The sequence below is a fragment of the Dromaius novaehollandiae genome, chromosome 3 (assembly GCF_036370855.1).
Source record: "Dromaius novaehollandiae isolate bDroNov1 chromosome 3, bDroNov1.hap1, whole genome shotgun sequence".
NCBI lineage: Eukaryota > Metazoa > Chordata > Aves > Casuariiformes > Dromaiidae > Dromaius > Dromaius novaehollandiae.
In genome coordinates, this window is record NC_088100.1 from 71604491 (window position 1) to 71623524 (window position 19034).

The 19034-nt window shown below is 39.1% G+C and overlaps 1 protein-coding gene across 6 annotated transcripts in view; it reads right to left on the bottom strand.

Moving 5' to 3' along the window:
• Window positions 1-19034, bottom strand: part of MTHFD1L (methylenetetrahydrofolate dehydrogenase (NADP+ dependent) 1 like) — a 161259-nt gene that overhangs the window by 116578 nt on the left and 25647 nt on the right. For 5 of the 6 annotated variants that reach the window (XR_010388415.1, XR_003262500.2, XM_026122164.2 and 2 more), the window contains exons 11-15: window positions 16768-16941; window positions 6402-6538; window positions 5100-5146; window positions 1589-1696; window positions 593-667 (exon numbers count right to left, since the gene is read on the bottom strand). Coding sequence is in view for 4 of the 6 variants with exons in the window: in XM_026122164.2 (XP_025977949.2) it covers window positions 593-667; window positions 1589-1696; window positions 5100-5146; window positions 6402-6538; window positions 16768-16941 (541 nt within the window). In the remaining 2 variants the exon portion in view is untranslated. The remainder of the gene's footprint in view (window positions 1-592; window positions 668-1588; window positions 1697-5099; window positions 5147-6401; window positions 6539-16767; window positions 16942-19034) is intronic. The other variant, XM_026122168.2, reaches the window with a different exon arrangement.

Below are 19034 nucleotides of genomic sequence, written 5' to 3' on the forward strand. Positions count from 1 at the left end.
CAATGGATTGTGCTGTTCTCCATTTATTTATCTGACTGGCAACGTCAAATCTGGATGTGTTGTTCATATATGAATTGCATAGGAAGCTCTTCTGCAAATATTCAGGAAGCATGATAGGATGCAAAAATATACTATGGAAACAAATGCATTTCTATCCTTCTAAGGGAGAACACTGTCAAATAGACTTCAATAAATTCCTACAAGTATATGCTACAATAAACTTTCAAAACCAGAAAATATTGTAACACCAGGAAATCTGAGTTTTCATATGTGATTTTACCATAATAGGAAAAGAATTTTAAAAACCTCTAACCTTAATATTTCATCAGGGAAGACACAATATTTACAAAATATTATTGGTTTATTTCAGAGGAGAAAATAGTGAAAATACTAGTTACAAAAATAATATCAGACCCAGATCCTATTACTGCAAGAAGGATGCTTTTAGAAAAAGTCTGGACTCAATAAATTCTTGAGGAAGGTTTGTATAAACTCAGTCCCATGCCTCAAATAATTTGCAACAAGTTGCAATAAGAGAATATGTTTTATGAAGAGACACTATAATTGAGGAGAAAATACATTAACAACTTACTCTCAGACGGGCAAGCTGAATATCAGAAAATCCTCTCACACCATTAACTACTGGAACCAGTCTATTATACAAAGCCTAGAAAAACCACATGGCAAGTTAACCTAAGAAAAAGTTACAACCAAGAACTATTTATATGAAAACTTGATGTTCTTATTTTATTTAGATTAATTCCAGTAAGAATTTCCCAACTAAGTTGTGGACTTCTGGTTAGCCATTTAAAAAACAATTCTGAGAAGGTTGGTAGGCTTTCAGTAATGCTTATGATTTAGCAGTCTAAAATCAATTACCAGATTTATTGTGTTTCTGTGTCTCATGGAAAAATTAATTAATTCTGAAATTGAGATCCCTTTTAAACCTTTAACCACTTTAACCAAATTTTAACCAATTATAGTATGCATACTACCGTTATTGTTTGCAAACTGGCTTAAATGCATATTTGTGTCATACCAAGTAAAGAGGACAAGACAGTCCTGTTCATTTTTACCACAGCAGCCAAAAAAAGCAGGCTCTTTCCCTTCCCTTCTCCCTCCAAAGATTCAAGTTGTATTCATGTTAAGGTTACAACAATCTTAGCGGAAGAAGAGAATCTCATTTATTTTCCTCACAGCCTCCTCTTCTTAGGGTACATCATAACCAATAATACATCATAAACCTAACTTTTAGCTTGAAAAGGAGTTTACAAATTACTAAGAGCAACAAGATTTGTAGGGAGAGATAACATCTTTTATTAGACTATTTAGCACAGTTGGACAGCTTTGCCAGCTATTGCTGTCAAGCTTTTGGGCACACCTTAAAGACTATCTTAAGAGGAGGTATTTGACAGAAAAATTATATTCTGTAACTGTCATTTCCCAGCAGAACATAGAGCAGCCCTAGGAATAATTTCTGTTCACATGGTGAAATGATAAATAGATAATCTAATTATTTCACTTTGAAATAATTTATAGAAAAACTGAAAAGAAAAAATGTCATGTGGATATTAAAAATAATTCTCACCTTATCAGACTGAGTATTTTCATGCAAGATCCTAGCATCAACAGCAGCAGCCAGCAAATTATTCGCAGCAGTTATAGCATGAATATCTCCAGTCAAATGAAGATTGAACTACAGGGTGAAAACAACAGAAAAAGTTTTAAGAAACCACTTAACTCAATCTGTTAATCTCAGACAGATTAATGGAAACAGCTCAGATCAGCCACCTATCAGTGCAGACAAGAGTATCAGTAGGGCTGAAAATACAGCGTTACACGAAAGACATGTTTTCACCTGAGCATGTGGTAAATTACCCGAAGCCAAACACAGCCACAGAGGTCTTTATTCGTTACTAAATGACTCCAGAATAGAAAGCCTAGGGCTATGGTTCCACATCATTAATACTAAATCAGTCCAAATCAGCAGTACAAATCTGACCTGGATCAGATGGGCAGATTTCTGCTGAATCCTCCTGAGCGCGCTGTTTGTGCTGGCTTTATGCTTTTATGCCAGCTTTCTCCTAGCCACAGGAGGAAAGGCCGTGCCTGATCAGGCATGAACTTTGCTGATACAGGCTTTGCCCATCAGCATTTTGTGGAAAAATCTGAAATCAGCAGAGCTAGATTGGATTAGGATGTGTGTTACATAGGCATTGTGCTTTTTATCTGATCAAGGAGACAGAAGGCCAGCTTTAAGTGTGCTGTGGTACTGATAGCCTGGAGGCAGTAGCCACAGCTGACCCAAGCCCTGGACTATAATCATACTGAAGCGTGTGCAACAGAGGATCAAAACTCCAACTAATTGCTACATTAGTGTTTTGTTCAGAGCGGCTGTGCATTTCTGAAGTGCCACCTCATTAGTTCAGGTTGCAAAACGGTTTTGCTGAGCTCTAAATTAGATTCTTTTTGAATGAAACCCAATTGCAAGATCTGCGTGAGGTACACGATTAATGCGCTTCAGCTCCTAATGGGGACAGCAGGGTCCAAAACAACCAGTGGGCTATATCGACACCAAGTCCTCCAGCACCAACAAAGCATACGTATGTCAATGCAACACTCTCAAGTCAACGAGTGCCCTACCACACTTTCATGCACAGACTCTGGCACACAATACTAGCAGCAGGGTGAAGGCTGAGGAAAGGGTAGCAGTGCCACACACAACGCCACTTTGGATCCTATTCCCTAGATGCACAAACTAGATGATGGGATGACACCCCCCAGCATCCTCCCCTATCTCTCCCTCCCTTTCCCTAAAGCTCTAGGTGCTGTTAGTATTCCTCCCCCCACCCCTCAAACTACCTTGTGCCCAGCTAAAAATTATGGGGTGCATCAGTCCTCTTGGGAACCAAATTTTGCTGCTCTTTGGATGCTTTTGCTTACCCATTTCTGATTAGCTACAAGTTTCCCTCCCACTCAGATTTTTGGGCACTGCCTAAAGCGACATCCCTTCTTCCCCTGGTCCTTTTTGGGGGTGGGAGGGCAGGGATTCAGGGCAGGGAGCCTGGGCTGCCGAGAGCCGATGGGCCCATCACGAGGCTGGCAGAGTGCAGTATCTCTGAAGGGATTTCTGCCAGTCAAAAGCTGGGACAGCAGGACAGAAGGATCAATTCACCTGAAAGCTGAAAAGGGCGGGAGAGAATAAAGGAGAGAAGCTCTTGCCTCAGTGGGGAAAAAAGGAGGGGAAAAATTCCTTGGCAGGAAGGCTCCTACAGGGCCTAATCAGCCAGCTCAGCCCCTCAAGCCCTTATCCCTTTTCTGGGCAGCTTACATAAGCCTTATGCTTTCTGCCTTCTCACCCTCATCACCTCTTAATGGTTTAGAGAGATTTACTCCATCCCCCTTCTCTCATGAGTGATGTGGTGATACTAGCTTTCAGCCTGCTCCTCAGTCCGGGGCACACTCACACCCCTCTGCAACGAGGGTGCAGGTCCTGTCCTGGGTGATCCTGTCGAAGTTTCCCATGTGCGTCAACCAAAGGCGGAGGAGGGCTCCAGAAGCTTCGATCACAGCTTCACTCCTGTGCCACACACCAAACCACTTGCCTGCACCAAACTGATTCAGCCACTGAACAGTGGGAACTGGGGCCGCAAGGTTCTGCAGGGCAACGCTGGCCGCTAGAATAAAGTCCAGCCTCCCCAAACCACCTGCCAACACCACCATCGTGACACCAGCTCATGGCACCAGGCCTCAAACAGGGCCCTCCCTCCGCTCACAGCCATTGTGTACCTGCCACTGGTCATCCCAAGGACTACGTGGTCCCAGCTCATCTTCCCAGCCCAGAAACTCTGGGGCAAAGCAACTGCGGTGGGGAAAACTCACAGAAAGTCACTGTGTGAAATGTGTTTGTGTTTCCAAATAAGCACTGTGAATATACACATAGGCTTAACTGTACTACTTTCCTTTGCCCCTTCATCCGGAAAACCTGCTTGCATTTTACTCTTTGGAAAACAAAACAAAATCCCACTGTCAACTACAGTGCAAGTCCCTGGGCAAACAGCTAAGCGTGCTGAAGAAAAAGGAGAGAGGCTAAATAAGCCACCTCTTAGAGAAAATGACAACAGCCAACCAACAAGAAATACTGGACACAGCCTAAATTTCATCTAAATCCTTGCCTCAATCTGTCCATAAAATGCATGGATTGCTTAGATTAGACATCTTGAATGTTGTACTAAGGAAGGATAAAGACTTCAGTCAGAATATCACTATTTTCACACTGAAGGTATTTCAAAAGCATACATCTGTCTGGCTTATTTCAAAAGCGAACACATGATTTTTAGAAGTACTTGAAGCCTAGGGATAAAATCATCTTTAACAGAAATCCACTTACATATGGGCGAGGGAAAGTTATAGATTAATTTAAGAAAACAATTCTTTCACTTTGCCAGCACATGTGAAAAGAGCTTTTCACAGAAGACCTCTTTATTCTATTACTGTTTTTGGACTAAATTATCTTCCTTTTACTTGCTTAGCAAAAGTTCTGGTATTTACCCCTCAAAAATATTTTGGGTCTGTCTCACAATAAGATGAATCACTACCAGAGAAGGGTCAGTCTGGCTAGAAACAAAACCATTTTGTCACAGTTAGTGACTTCTGCTAAAAATACACATTAAATCTGTATTTGAAAAAGAAATTTCTTCTACCAACCAGCCCTGGTCTCCTTACCTTTTTCTACTCCACCAGAAAGATAATGCTTTCTTAAGTCTTTTTCAAAAGATGTGGATATAAAACGAAATAAGTAGCTTCAGTCAGTTCGTTTTGTATCTTATGCATAGATAGCGGGCTTTCTTCTCAGAAAGTGTCTAAGTGATAGCTGAGATGTTACAAATAGGTACGCCATGCAATGTTTTTGCACCCACATTCCCCAGACTCTGGACTTCATAGAGCAGCCATACGAATATGCCAAGGATCACGTCAATTCACTAGGCAGACTATCATAACAGATCAAATACTGCAGCAGCGCCCTTTGGCCGCCATCTCTCCCAGAGAGGGCCCAGTACGTGTTGTGTTGCCTCCCCTCTCCCCACTCGCTCTCTCACCTCCTCCATGGGAATCACTTGAGCATATCCACCTCCTGCTGCTCCACCTGTACAAGAAAGCATATGGTCACACTGGATTCGCACCAGTCTGGGAAAAAAATCATTCAACACACAAAGTAAAACATACAGTTTTGTTGATACATTTCTTCATATTTTAATTTCTATTAGGGAATCAGTCACACACCCAAATAAAAAGGAATTACTTTAGCCTTCCTGGCTTTCTTACGCAGACAGTAAAAAGGGAATTCTTGAACTGAAAGGAAAGTCTACAGCTGATGGCTGGCTCAGGCTTCAGCTAGGTACTCACTGCTCCTGCCCAGATGTAGGACACAGTCATGCACATGCAGCAGCTGGGAGGAGAGACACTGCAGTCACAAGCAATCACTGCTTCCAAATGAAACCTTCACACCCTTGCCTGAGTGCTCCTTCCCCACTGCCTCCCAATGTACAGTCAAGTAAGTTCATTGTAACCTATACAAAAGTTGAGTGGAGGGATTAAAGCACTCACATGCACCAGTCTTGGCTGAGAAGCACCAAGCACCCGGAGCCTTCCAGCTGAAATCTAACTTGTTAACTTAAACCTCAGCAAAGCAAAGTAGAGCAGATGGGGAGTGCTTGCCCAGTTAGGCACCAATCTCAGCTGAGAAATGTCAAAAAAAAAAAAAATTGTATTACTTCTTATCAACATTGAAGACAGGCTTGAACTCTGGCTGGCTCTTATCTAGCCCTCAGAAGATTTCTAGGCAAAAAGTCAGCAGCCCAGGGTTAGGAGGGACAACTCAGCAAACAGAAAGAGGAGACTCACACCTAGCCATGTGTGTGATGCACACACCTGAACCACATACTAACGCACCACGTCACAACCATGACTGCCAACTTCCTTGGCCTAGATATTTCAAGTCAATATGGGTGGACTTAGGATTCCTTCTCAAGGAAGAGTTAAACAGTAACATTTAGAGACATTTTTAGAGTGTCTTCAACCGGAAGAGTGGGTGTAAGGGTGCTCACTCACATAGAAAACTTGACTACCTTATCCTGATGCCTTTCATTATGTGTGGGTTTTATATGTATTATCAGTACACATAAGTTCATGAACATACACATGAACCTTGGATGGGAAGATGTGTGCAAGAAACCTTTAAGCATTAGGTATACACTTATCAAAAATACAACATACTATTCAGGCAATCCACTGAGTTAATGAAGTAACTAAGGAATTAAAAAAAAAAAAAAGAAAAGAAAGAAAATGCAATGCATCCTTTTAACCTGAAAGAAGACATACAGTTTGCAAATATTAGGTACCTTTAACTCCAAAAGTAGGTCCTTGGGAAGGTTGTCTCAGACAGGCAAAGGAATTAATGTTAAGGTGCGCACTAAGAGCCTGGACAAGACCAATTGTGACTGTGCTTTTCCCTTCTCCTAGGGGTGTAGGAGTTATTCTATCAAAACAAGAAAAAAAGATTAATCAGATTCTTTGCTGGTGTCATCTTGGCTAAGGATATCAGAACTTACGGCTTTTGATTTCAATGAAGAATATTTGTACAACAAATTTCAGTAAGATTACTCTAGCTCCACAAAAATACTGCCACAATGTTATCCCCTAGCTCAAGCTGGAATGCTAATATACATGTGTCTTCTATTTAAGTAATTTACTATGATAGCAGAAAAAGAGAAGATTATTTTGGCAAAAGTTCTAAACAGAATATATTGAATTTAGACATTTTCATTACAGCACAAAAGTCTCACCGATTTCATTAGCAAACCATCCATCAAAACACTCTGAGCATGTATTAATATTTTTGTGTGGCAGTGCATGGGATGTTTTATTCCCACTGCTCAAACGATGAATGAAATAATAACATACTTTAAATCAAAGAACAGATGCTTTTCTTTGCGAAGCTCAACTATCCTTTCTCTAACTTCCATGTCATCATAACCCTCAGCAACTGATTTTTCAGTAAAACAGGACACAAAAGTCAGTATATTCAACTGAACACCACATACTTTACATCCATGTTTCTTGATAGTTTTGCAGAAAGTTTGCAGCCCAGGCTGGACAACTAAGCTTACAGTCTGACCTCCTACACAGCAGGTCAAAACCTTCATGCTAGGGAATCCCACAGTCACTCCAGAGAAACTGTGACTGAACCAGGACAGTACTTTAGAAAGACAGCCAACCTCAATATAAAGACTCTATTTTTGTTTCTCACTACTTGACTGTAATGCAGGGACAATGATGGTTGATTTTGTGAATGGAAAACTTCATCAGCCCCTTTCCCACCATTGCTCTGGGCAATGGGTAAAGCAGGGAGCACTTCTACTGGATGGGAGAGAGTATTGCACACTGGATGGTAAAAAAAAAACAAAACAAAACAAAACAAAAAAAACCACACACAGAAAAACCTCTCTTAACCTGTCCCTCAGTGTCTGACCAACTCTGAATTCTAATTATGTCTGATGAATTCAGCTTTAGGTATGCCACTCCCTTGGCATGAGCACATGGCTTTCATTAGCAAAAGGGTGGGCTCTACACATGCTGCCTTCTTTATCTGTGAAGGACTCTGTGAATGAAAGACACGTCAGTTTAAATTATGTCCTTCCTACTTTCAAGGTCATCACATTTGTTTATGATCCATGTTTAAAAAAAAAATTAAGTATGAACATGTCTTGTGCAGAAAGTCTCCAAAATGCATTCAAATGCTTCATTTGATGCACTTCTTTCTCTGATTGGCAAAAGAAGAAAGCCCAGCCCTTTCTCACTCACACAACTCCTACACAAGCCTTGAAGTTTTCCTTTTTGGCAGAGCATAACCATTCATACCTTTGCTGTCTTCGCAACCTACAGTAAGTACCTTACTCAGCCAAGGTGACATTAAGAACTAATATTCATTCCCAAGGAAATACAAGCATATATACATATCCTAGTCAAAGAGGAATTCTTATCCTGTGACCACTTCAAGACTTGAGCTAAAACATCTAGCTCTAATTAGAAACATTTCCTTTCCCAACCAGCAGTTTTCCAGGGTAACGCTATCCTCAGGTTACAATACAAACGGCATCAAAAAGTTAGTAAATTTGCCCAGTGCAAGGAGACATCTGCGTAGCCTCATTGCCTTTAAGATACAGTCTGGTTCAGTTAGTTCATAGGCTGACATCAGTCTTTCTTTGTCCCACAAATTTTATATGCATGAAAACATTAACTCGTCACAAATCTATTTACATCATCGGATTCTGGGCTTCGGAAAAAAAAATGCTTTGTTAGATATGAATTTACTTCTCATCACATTTTTCACATCACATCAGAGGCAAGGTCTTCTACACTGTTGAAGGAAAGAATTTGAGTAGATGGTATTTTCCTATTCAGGAAAGTGATGTTTTAACTCAACTCCCAGTGAAATCTATGGGATTTTAATATGTCTCTAAGAGATCCCCTGAGCAGAGTTAGGGCTCAGTCTGGTCAGATTAGGGCTCAGTTTACAGGCCTGTAAGGAGAGCACATGAAATGCTCTTCAGAGAAAACTGGAAAGTTGAATGATTAGTGTTTTATTGAAAGAATTATCACAAGGATACCCGTCAGCAAAAATCCTGCCACACAGCAGTGAAGCTTTTCATTCATTTAGAAAGACTAAGACATCATCATTGTAAGAAATGTTTCAGTTAACTGAATTAATTCAGTTAATTTTCTTTTAATAGGGATACAACACTAATAAATACAAAAGAAATATCCTAGAACTATGGCTTAAAAAAATGCGAAGAAGTACTATAATCCATAACAGATGCATTCAACTTGGGTTTTTGCAGATCTCTAAGATTAGTCTCTAGAACTGAATTTTTAAAAAAATATGGAGGTTCAAGTGCGGAAAGAAATTTCAGTTTCACACCTTGCATGATTCTTCTGTAAGTAACAGATATGCCCTGCCACACATGCAAAAATTGTGTGAAAGTATGTATAACATGACATTTAGTAGTTTTTTTTTTTTTTTTTTTTTTTTTTTAAACACAGGAAGTCATCAAATCCAGTCTAGAACTGCTGATAATCACAAATCCTTTTCATAAAACAATCTAGCTACTTTTTACACTCTCCTTCCTTCTACACGTCTTTCCAGCAATTGCTGTTTAGAAATTAGAAGAAATGCTAACCTTTGGAAGAGACTAACACAGTGTCTAAGCCTAACCAATCTGTGACCTGTTCATAATTCATTTTTAACAAATTTGGAACTCATCAGGCCTTCTGTGACTGTCCTTTAGCTTAACCAACTCCCTTTTTCTGCCACTCCTGACCACGCCACCTCAAAACACTTTCTGAAAGCAATCAAGAAGCCTTCTCAGTTTCTTCCTTGCTTGCCTTTGCCTTCTCCTGCAGCAAAGGCTCTTTGCTCACCCCATGAGTCTAGCAGCCCACTTCTGCTCTTGCTTGCACGGGGCTAAAACACTCCAAATGCAGTCCTGCTAGACTTGTATGGAAAACCAAGGACACTTCCCTGTGTACTCAAAATATCTTCACTGGTACCTCCTAGGAGTGCACTCACCTATTCCAGTTTCACAAATGCACTATACCACGTTGCAAGCATTCTGTCATCCACTACTAGCTCCCAATCTGTCATTTACAAACTTCCTCCAACGATCTTATTGCAGAAATTCTTGGTCAGTTCCAAAATGCACCACCTTTCACTGCATTAGTATTTGAATATCTTCCCCCTTCTCATACTCTGGTCATCAAGGCTATTCTGTAAATCTTGTACTATAATCATGATCCTTCTCCAAATCAAAAAGCCTCCCAGCTTTGTGTCGTCATCAAATTTCAGAAGCACTCTCTAATCTGCTGTGCAGAGGTCATTAAAAATATTTAAAAAAAAATTAAAACAAGCCCTAAGATCACTAACTGCAGTGCCTCAAGTCACCTGCTCTTCCCTCTCACATTCATCATTTTACCACAGTAAAATCCTCATGTGACTACATGTAGAAAAGTCAACAATTTTACAGGTTGAATAGCTATCCTTATCTTTTCCTGAAAACCTAACAGTTTCTCCCGTTTCTTATCTCAATGCCAATACATTGCAAAAAAAAATTTAATAGTTTCTCTCTCAATGAAAGTAGTAAATTACCTTGTCTTTACTGTCTTTACTGAGAGGATAAGCTCACACACAGATATTCACCATGGAGAAGCTAACAACTGAAGAAGCTAATGCTGGCTTACTTCACGGTAACCTGCTCATAGGCCCATATCCTTAATCTATCACACGTTGTCTTTCTGAAACAAAAACCGCTCTGCGCTTATCTGGTCACACGATCATCTGATTCAAGATCTTTTTGCCACAAACACTTCTGCTCTAATGTTTTTATTATTTAAACTTGAATTCAGAAAAACAACATTAGTTCTTGTTGGTTTAGTGACAGCCAAGTGCAGAAATCTGCTGCGGTAGCATTTCACGACACTGGACCCTACAGGCAGCACCTGCACTTGTTCTCAGATCTCACTGCAAACCTTTCCTGAACCAAAAATGGCTATATTTTCCCTCTCAGAGTATTATCAAAATTTCCATGCTGAGAGATTTAGAGCAGATCCTGGGAAGAATCCATTTTACCTACTCTCAAAAGTGGTTTGGGTCCCTATCTCCTTTTGATCCATGCCTCCTCCTGATCTACTGCAGGAGCACAGAGTGCTACTCTATTTCCTTTACCTTCATTTTTGTATTTCTAGAAGAATGCTTACTTTTCAATCCCTTTTTAATTCAGTCATGACACCTGTCCCTGAGTGGTTTTATTATTGCTATAATGATAGCTTCCTTTCCCTACAATTATTTCTGGCAACTCCACTTTGTTCCAGGACCCTTATTTTTGTACAAAGATGTTTCTTTCAGAGGACCATAGCCAGATGAACTCTTTTTCACTCATGGGGCAATTTGCATAATGTTTCCTCTTGGTGGTTACCAATATCTTTGAACATCAGACACAGTTCACATTTGACAGGATCCTGAAACACTGTCGCTAGCTTATTTATTCAAATGCAGCTCCAAACACAGCAGAAGACTGATTTTAACTCCTCAAGGACTGGCAATTGGCATGCGCAGGAATACGGAGACTTCTTAGGACTATCATGGAACAAGTGAAATCAAAGATAACAGTCTACTGCTCAGTGTAAGAAAGGAAATTGGAAAAGACAGAAAAACTTCAACAACAGACAAAAAGGAAACTCAGTAGTTGTATGAAGAGCAACATCTACTTCTCCCAGAAGATTCATGTAATCAAATATTACATTAAAATGCTCATATAACCTGCCTGGCCTCTTTGAATATAACTGTGTAAAACAAGCCAGAAAGCACTGGGAATTTTCTAAGGAAAAAGGTTTTTTTCAGATAAGAAAAACAGAAATACAGCCCAGCTCACTGACCAAACTGGGAGGGACAGGTCTTCCCTCTGCGGAATTTCCAGTACATTGGTACTCTGCACTAGCCCCATCCCTATTGTGAATGTGGCATCCTGGGGGAACCAGCAACCACCAAAGCAGGGGTAAAAATGCACTAAAGCAGGCATATTTTTCACCAGTGTACTCATGCAAGCACATAATGGTTTGTGACAGTGAGGGTGCGTGTCAGTGTAGGCTGAACCCTGACTTACACAAATCTCCCTGGCTTTAAACATCTCCATTTTCAAGGTATTCCTCAGATTGTTCATTTTAACCGTTTTTCTCCTTTCTGAGAAGTCCTGGGATCCTTAGCTCTCTTGGAACTAGAGTTACTCTAGATGAATATCTAGAGGCTCAAAATATCTAAAAGGCAGCTGTGATGGAGGAAGAAAACTAAGAATCAAACCTCCATTAATGCTCTACAGCACTTGGGTGAAGCGCTTTCCTAAGAAAACTTGTCCACTGTAGTATGTAGAAATAGGCATGAACCCCTGGGAAGCCTAAAACAGCAACCTGACTTTTTTAGTCTCTTTCCACCTAACATGCAACCAACAAAACACAAGGACTCCGGCAAATCACAGGAATCAGCAAAGCCAGATTCGTCTGGACAATTAATTTACCTAACCCTAAATTTTCATCTAACCTGAGAAGACATGTTAGGACAGCCCTATTCTGAGAGGTTTGGCAGCGGCCTGGAAATTACAGGATAAACCTTAAAAACTATGCAGTAATTGGAGTCTCCGTTTTAAATATTAGTCAAAAAAAGCACGAAAAATTAAAGCAAGTTTCTATTCTAATAATTTCTTTACTAAAGCTTACTTTAAACTCCTTCCCTTTTGCACCTGGCCTACTTTGATCAGTTCCTACACATAAAACAATCCATCTAAGCTTTTGTTTAGACATTTAGATGTTATTACTGGCTACACTTTTTTTGCTAGCTATACTACTGAGCATACAAACTTGCAACTTCTGCGGCTAGCTCATGTAAATATAAAATTACAACTGCCAATGGATAACTTTAGCTCAGTTGTGCATTTTTAGATAGGTACACAATGCTGTGTTCTGACGTTATGCAAATCTAGAAAAAACCCAACTTTTAAATACATTAAATTTTAATGAACTTCAAGAGACTTTACACACAGTTGCATTTTTCCTCAAATTTCTTTAATATGTTTTAAATCTAAACACAGAAATCCCACAATCATTTTCCTTCTTAAAAGTTATTTTGCCACCTACCAAGCAGTTACTAGCTCCTTGGCAAAATAAGTTTTCCATAACATGGGAAAGACTTCTCTCTTTATGTATATCAAAACAAAGAATAGAATATGCAGACTTTCTGTTTGTTTGTTATACATCACATGAGCTTACAGTGGAGCTATTTCTGCGGGAAAGCTACATGAGGTCTGACAAAGAAAAAATAAACAAGCAGTGAGATGATACACTGCACCAGCTGTAACCTCCTCGCAGTTACTGCAGTTGTTACGAATCCATCAAGAACTGTAGTGCTTAAGTGACTGTTCTTTTCCTTTGGTTTCCTGTATTTAAGTTGTCAGTACTGGCAAACTTTGAAGACTGTAGCAAGTTCATCATTCCTGTGATCCGCACATAAACCTGCAAAGTCTTGCCACTGAGGAAGGGCGAAACAGAGTTCTCAGAAATGACAACTTCACCTAGATACATCCTCCTTTCAAGATTATAACTGCCTGAAATTTATTTCAGAGTACAAAAGTGCTGCATCTTTCCATTTTTGTCACGAGTCGTCACTGAGGTTAGGTTACGACAACTTTGCAGTGGCATACTCAAAAAGGCACCTTGAACTTGTGGATATGAAAGCACAGTGATTGCTATTGAACTAAAATGACTGAACAAAGATAATAGTAGACTAAAGAACCCACAACTACAAACTGTTAAAGGATGATAAAGACTCAACCAATGTAATTCCAGTGAGTAGCTAGCTATACAGCTATATAATGAATACAAGACAAACTGTCTCAGTGAAGACTTTGAACTGTCAGAAGTTTCATCAACAAAATGGTATTTTTTCCATTCCTTCCTCCTTATAATCTCCCTCGTCTTTTGTCTGCCCGTTTTCTTTTCATTTAAGCACCTCAAGGGCCAAATACAATCCAACACTTAGCCAATAGAAGTAATTCAAAATCTGAAAATTCCTTCCCTAAAATAAGACATCAACCATCATACAGCCTGTGCAAGCATTAGGCTAGTATTTATTACTGTGCATTTTATCTTGCCAAAACAGTTTAAATACATAATAATATTTTGGTTCTGCTCTTTAGTTCATCACAAAACAATCTATTACTGTTAAGAAAGAAGTATTATTTTAAGTTTTCTAGCATTTAAAAAGCAACAAAATTGTAGCAAAACAAAGCATTAAATTTCATATTTTTTCCAGATTCTATTATTCCTCAGGCTTTACTTCATTCATCTTCTTGCATTTTTGAAGTGAAGAAGTTACCTAACTAACTGATAAAAGCCAGAGCACTGGAACTAAAATGAAAACAATGGAACATACAAAAAGTCTAAAAAGTTTTATAGGTAGGTTTTATACTGAGTTTCCCGCTATGCTATCTAGATGTTTAAACACATGGTTAAGTTAACCCAGTGTACTAAACTTAGTTACTATGTCAAACACAGGAATTCTTCATTTGCATACTCTTAGCTTGTAGTGAATGGGAGGCAGTTTGAGATAACGTATCCTTCAATATAATTTTAACATATTAAGAGCATGTACCCAGGCAGCTGATGCACAAGAACTAATTACTTCATAACTTCTGGGTCTGACCCCAAGGTATCTTGACATAAGCCATCTAATAAGTGAAAGACGAAAGAAAGAAAAGAGGGAGAAAGAAAAGAGTAAAAAACAAAGCTCTTTCACACAGAATAAAGTGGAAAAGTTTGAAGACACTAAGTCTTCATTTGAGTGACTGTTTTTGAGTGACATTATTTGTTAATCAAATTGTAATTTTTCCACATACAAAGCATGTATTAGATAACACATTTAGCTGTACTTGGGTACATTCAGAAGCTGTACATGGGTACATTCGGAAAGACTATCCAAACAGTAGCAACTTTTTAAAAAGTCACAAATGCAGCTATCCTTAGATATATAAAGATACATACTGGTTCCTTTTTGCTATTCAGAAGAACAACTAGGGAATCTCTAGCGCACCAGGAAGAAGATGAGAGTTTGCACCAAATATTCATAATTCCAACACACTATAAAATAGTTATGCTTGGTTGTGGAATTTTAGGCACAAATATTGCTGTCTGCACGATAGACAGATGATGGAGATCCTACAACTTATAGAGCACACACACGCACACTCACTGTTAACTTTGCTTATGAAAATTAATTAATATTCACATCAGATCAAGGCTTATGCTTTTACTTCTGGGTACTGGAAGTTTGGGAGTTTTTTTCATTTTTTCCCCCAATTGTTAAAATATATATAACACTTATAATACTTAAAAATGTTCAAAGTCAATCTTTGAACCCTCTCAAAAGAGAAAAATCCCAGTGTTGTAGCCATCTTGCCAAGCCCTCCATGCTAACCCTCACGTGGCAGACTGGTACCAGACTCACCGCATGAGATGCAGTGACTTCAGAGAAGTTACAAGTAGCAACATATTCCATAACAAAAATTATATTGGTACCAAAACCAGCTATTTGTTTCTGAAACCCTATTCACTCTTTATATACAGCATATAAACTTATGAAGATGCAATTTTCTATCTGTTCCTGGTTGTCCACCTTGCTAGTCAACATTTTGCCCTTTCTTCCGCATGTATATACATTGCTGTCTCTGTGCCCAAAAAGCAGCATTCAGAGAACTTCATAAGATACCGCCCTTAAAAGAGAAGGCTGGGGAGACACGAAAAGGTGTGAAAAAAGCAGAAAAACTGGTGCTTATAAACCAGCACAAGTAAAATTCATCTGAATGTAGTTTTGCATTATGCTATTCCCCCATCTCCAGATATCTTTAAATAGCCGCTGCTTACGTGAGACACTATTGCTAGACAGGCCTACACGCCTGCTAGGGACAGCCTATAACACCATGCCTAATTGGTGTAGCTGACAACAGGAGCCTGAAAATAAATGGTAGCAGTTTTCTTCCTCAAACTCTATCAAATGCTGAATCTACTTTTCTTTCCCTAAACAAAGGAAATACAAAATAAAACCTTACTGAAGGAAACTAAGCTGAACGAGCTATTATTTTCTTCTCCTAAACAACTGTTTCACCTTCCTACAGGAACATCTTTATACATCACAATTCTATAGCACAGCTTTGAAGACAGATTCACAACTTGCCTGCCTCAGCTTTCTAACTAACATCTGCTAAGCAAGGACTAAACTGAGGTGTGTCAGTCTGCAACAGCTCCATCTCAGATAATGCCAGAAATCCAGGTTTTCCCCACACAAAGGTACTAAAACAAGCAGTTTGTAAAACGCTATCTGACTGAGGAATTGGTAGATCAAGACAGTAAAGAATAGCCTTCTCCCTTTGGATAAGTCTAAAACTATGTTTTAAACCTCACTGGGCCTATTTACAAGGAAACAACTATATAGATTATTTTGGAATGTAAAGCACACATTGCAATTAAAATACTAATGAAAACCTTCACATATCTGTTCACAATAAGAAATTTCCACTTTATGAACCAGATAAATTAAAAAACAATTGTGTCATTGAGTGCAGAAAAAATTGTTATTCAGAAGTGCAGCACATAATTCTTGTTGAGCATAGCATTTTCTATAATCGTGGGAAAAGAGAGCAGGATAAGCCTGCCTGGAGACATGTCTACATTTCAGAGAAAAAACATGACTTACTTAACTATGTAATTTGTTCTTCAATAAAAAAAGTATTTATTATTAATATCTACAGATTATCATGTAGCTTCTGTTAAGGTTTGTTTATAAACAGCCACCATGCACACAGACTTAAATATTCAAGTTAAACATTTTAAATTCTGATAGAAAAATGCCACACAGCTAAAGACAACATTTAAGAAGCTTAGAACAAACTACCTTCTACGGAAGTTACTTCTGTAATCACACTTACTTTGGAAGACAGGTTGTGTTACTTCAGAAACAATGTCAAAAACTGCCTGCTTTGACAGAGCAACATACAGCACAAAACATTCAGGGGTCTTATTTGTGTCATATATTAAGTAGATACAAGCTGCATGTTTATATTACTATGAGTGGAAAGGGTGTACATTAATCACATTACTGCGTATTCTTACCCAGCAACTAGAACATATTTTCCATCTGGTTGATCCTTTAACCTTTCCAGCAGGGACAAACGTACTTTGCCTTTGGTTTGGCCATAGATTTCAATTTCATCTGTAAGCAATCCTATCTCCTTGGCAAGTACATCAACGGCTTTTGGACTCTGAGCTCGGGAAATCTCAATATCACTGGAAAAGAAAACAAATAGGAGCCAGGAGATTTCGCTCAGCTTAGGTGGTCAACGACAGAGCACACAACAACAGCAAACACTCCAACAATGGGGTTATTGTAATCAGTTTTCAATCCTCTCTCACATTTTATTAACCAAGTCTAAATATTAGCTAACACCTAATATAATATTGAAAATCACATGCAATGTTTGTTAATTGTTATAATTTCATGGAGTTCTCTTGTTTAATCAGATTCCAAATATTATGTAATTCTTTCATATCAAGCTAGAGACATGTCTGTTCGATGTTCAAGCATGTCCCACTGGAATGGATCTTTCTGGTTTTGTTTTTCTTCTCCTCTCCTCTCTCCCAGTATATTTCAGCACATACTCTCCTAAAAAGCACATATATTCCCTGGCCAACACTCACATAAACAAATTAGCTAAACATACTTGCATATGTAGTGCCTTTCACCAGAGGACACAGCAAAGCAAGCTAAGCCTCGCTACTCCCCCAAGAGGCAGTGAGAGGAAAGAAGCCAAGCATCTGAAGATCAATTTGTGCTCTTCCAAAACTCAGCTAAATTGAAAGTGGCCACACAGCAGGAGTTTAATACACAGGGCTCGGGCCAAAAGTCCATCTAGCTTATAAATTCTTTCCAAAGATGACTTAGAGTGGAAGCCTAGGCAACAGCAAAAGCATGGAACAAGCACATAGCGATTCCTTGCCATCATACTGTCCCAGCCTACAACACCCTCAGTTCTGGCATTTCCTGATCTAGACCTGGGGACTTTGGATTTAACAGGCCTTTATGGATTTCTCTTCTATGAGCTTGACCCAGTTGCTCCAGAAGCCCACATAAGCTTTGAGCAATGACAAGGTCCCACAGCAGTCAGTTGTGTGGCTCAGCCACACAGAATGTGAGGAGTCACCTCCTTTCACTTTGAACTGCTCACACCACCAAAAAACAGGTTAAAAAAATTACCAAGAGATTAATTACTTTCAGCCTATCCAGGCTAAACTTCTTCCTGCAGATTCAGTTGATTACAATATTTTTAAGACAAAAACTGGCAATGGCATCAAAGCTAACGCCCTGAACTTTTTCAGAGTCTGCAAGACCTCAAATATCCACAGATGAATACGGAACTACTGCCAAATCTCAACTCCAGGTGTTAACTTGAGCTGTTTTGAATCTACCAGCAAATGATCAGGTTGTGCTAACTTAATTGCTTGTAATTCTTTGAAGATATCCTAAACTGGACCATTATTCAATCCTAATTCACAAGGTACTTCTCAAATATCTCGCTCACACACCCTGCAGCAGCTAAGTGAACCCCAGATATCATCCATCCAAACATTGGCAAAACGCAGCACCACAGGGCAAGAAGCTACTGAACCTTGATACTGCAAAAGCTGGGCTGCAGACCATTTTGCTGCATTCACTTCTACTTATCTGGAATCTGATTGCTTTCAGAGACATACTAATCACATCCTTTTGCATAAAAGGATATTATTTCAGTTTTCTTATGCATTACTTCAAACACAACTAGGCACAAAAATGTATCAAGAACACAGGATGCAGTGGCTTGCAAACATCTCATGAGAAAGACTATTTAAGCTATTTAAAGTTTTTATTCAGAACTCTGGCTATACAAACAACTCAAGTCCCAGAAAAATACTGGTAAAATGACGACAGTGTGGTCCCATAAGGACTTAAGCAAGGCAAAATCTGTACGGTGACCTAATCTCTTATTAAAACAATTAATATATTGCAGGGGAGACAGCTTCGAATGTCAGAAAGTTTGTCTGCCTTTTTCCCTGCCCCCTACCAACCATATCAATCTGTTTAATAGAAGATAGTAGCTATTACTTCAAATCTCAGTACGGACTCTGAAGACTCTCTGCAGTAAGTGGGAGTCCTTTTCCCCTCTCCTCTCTCACCACAACCAACTCCCTTGCAGAGTTTCCTTCTGAAGGAAACTGTTGTGCTTTTGCCACCATGCACATGCCACTACCTGCAAAAAGTGGAACAAGCAAAACTGACCTAGCTGTGCATTTACGAATAAGTTAAAAGGTAAAGAATTTCTAGATCAATTACAAACATTTTTAGG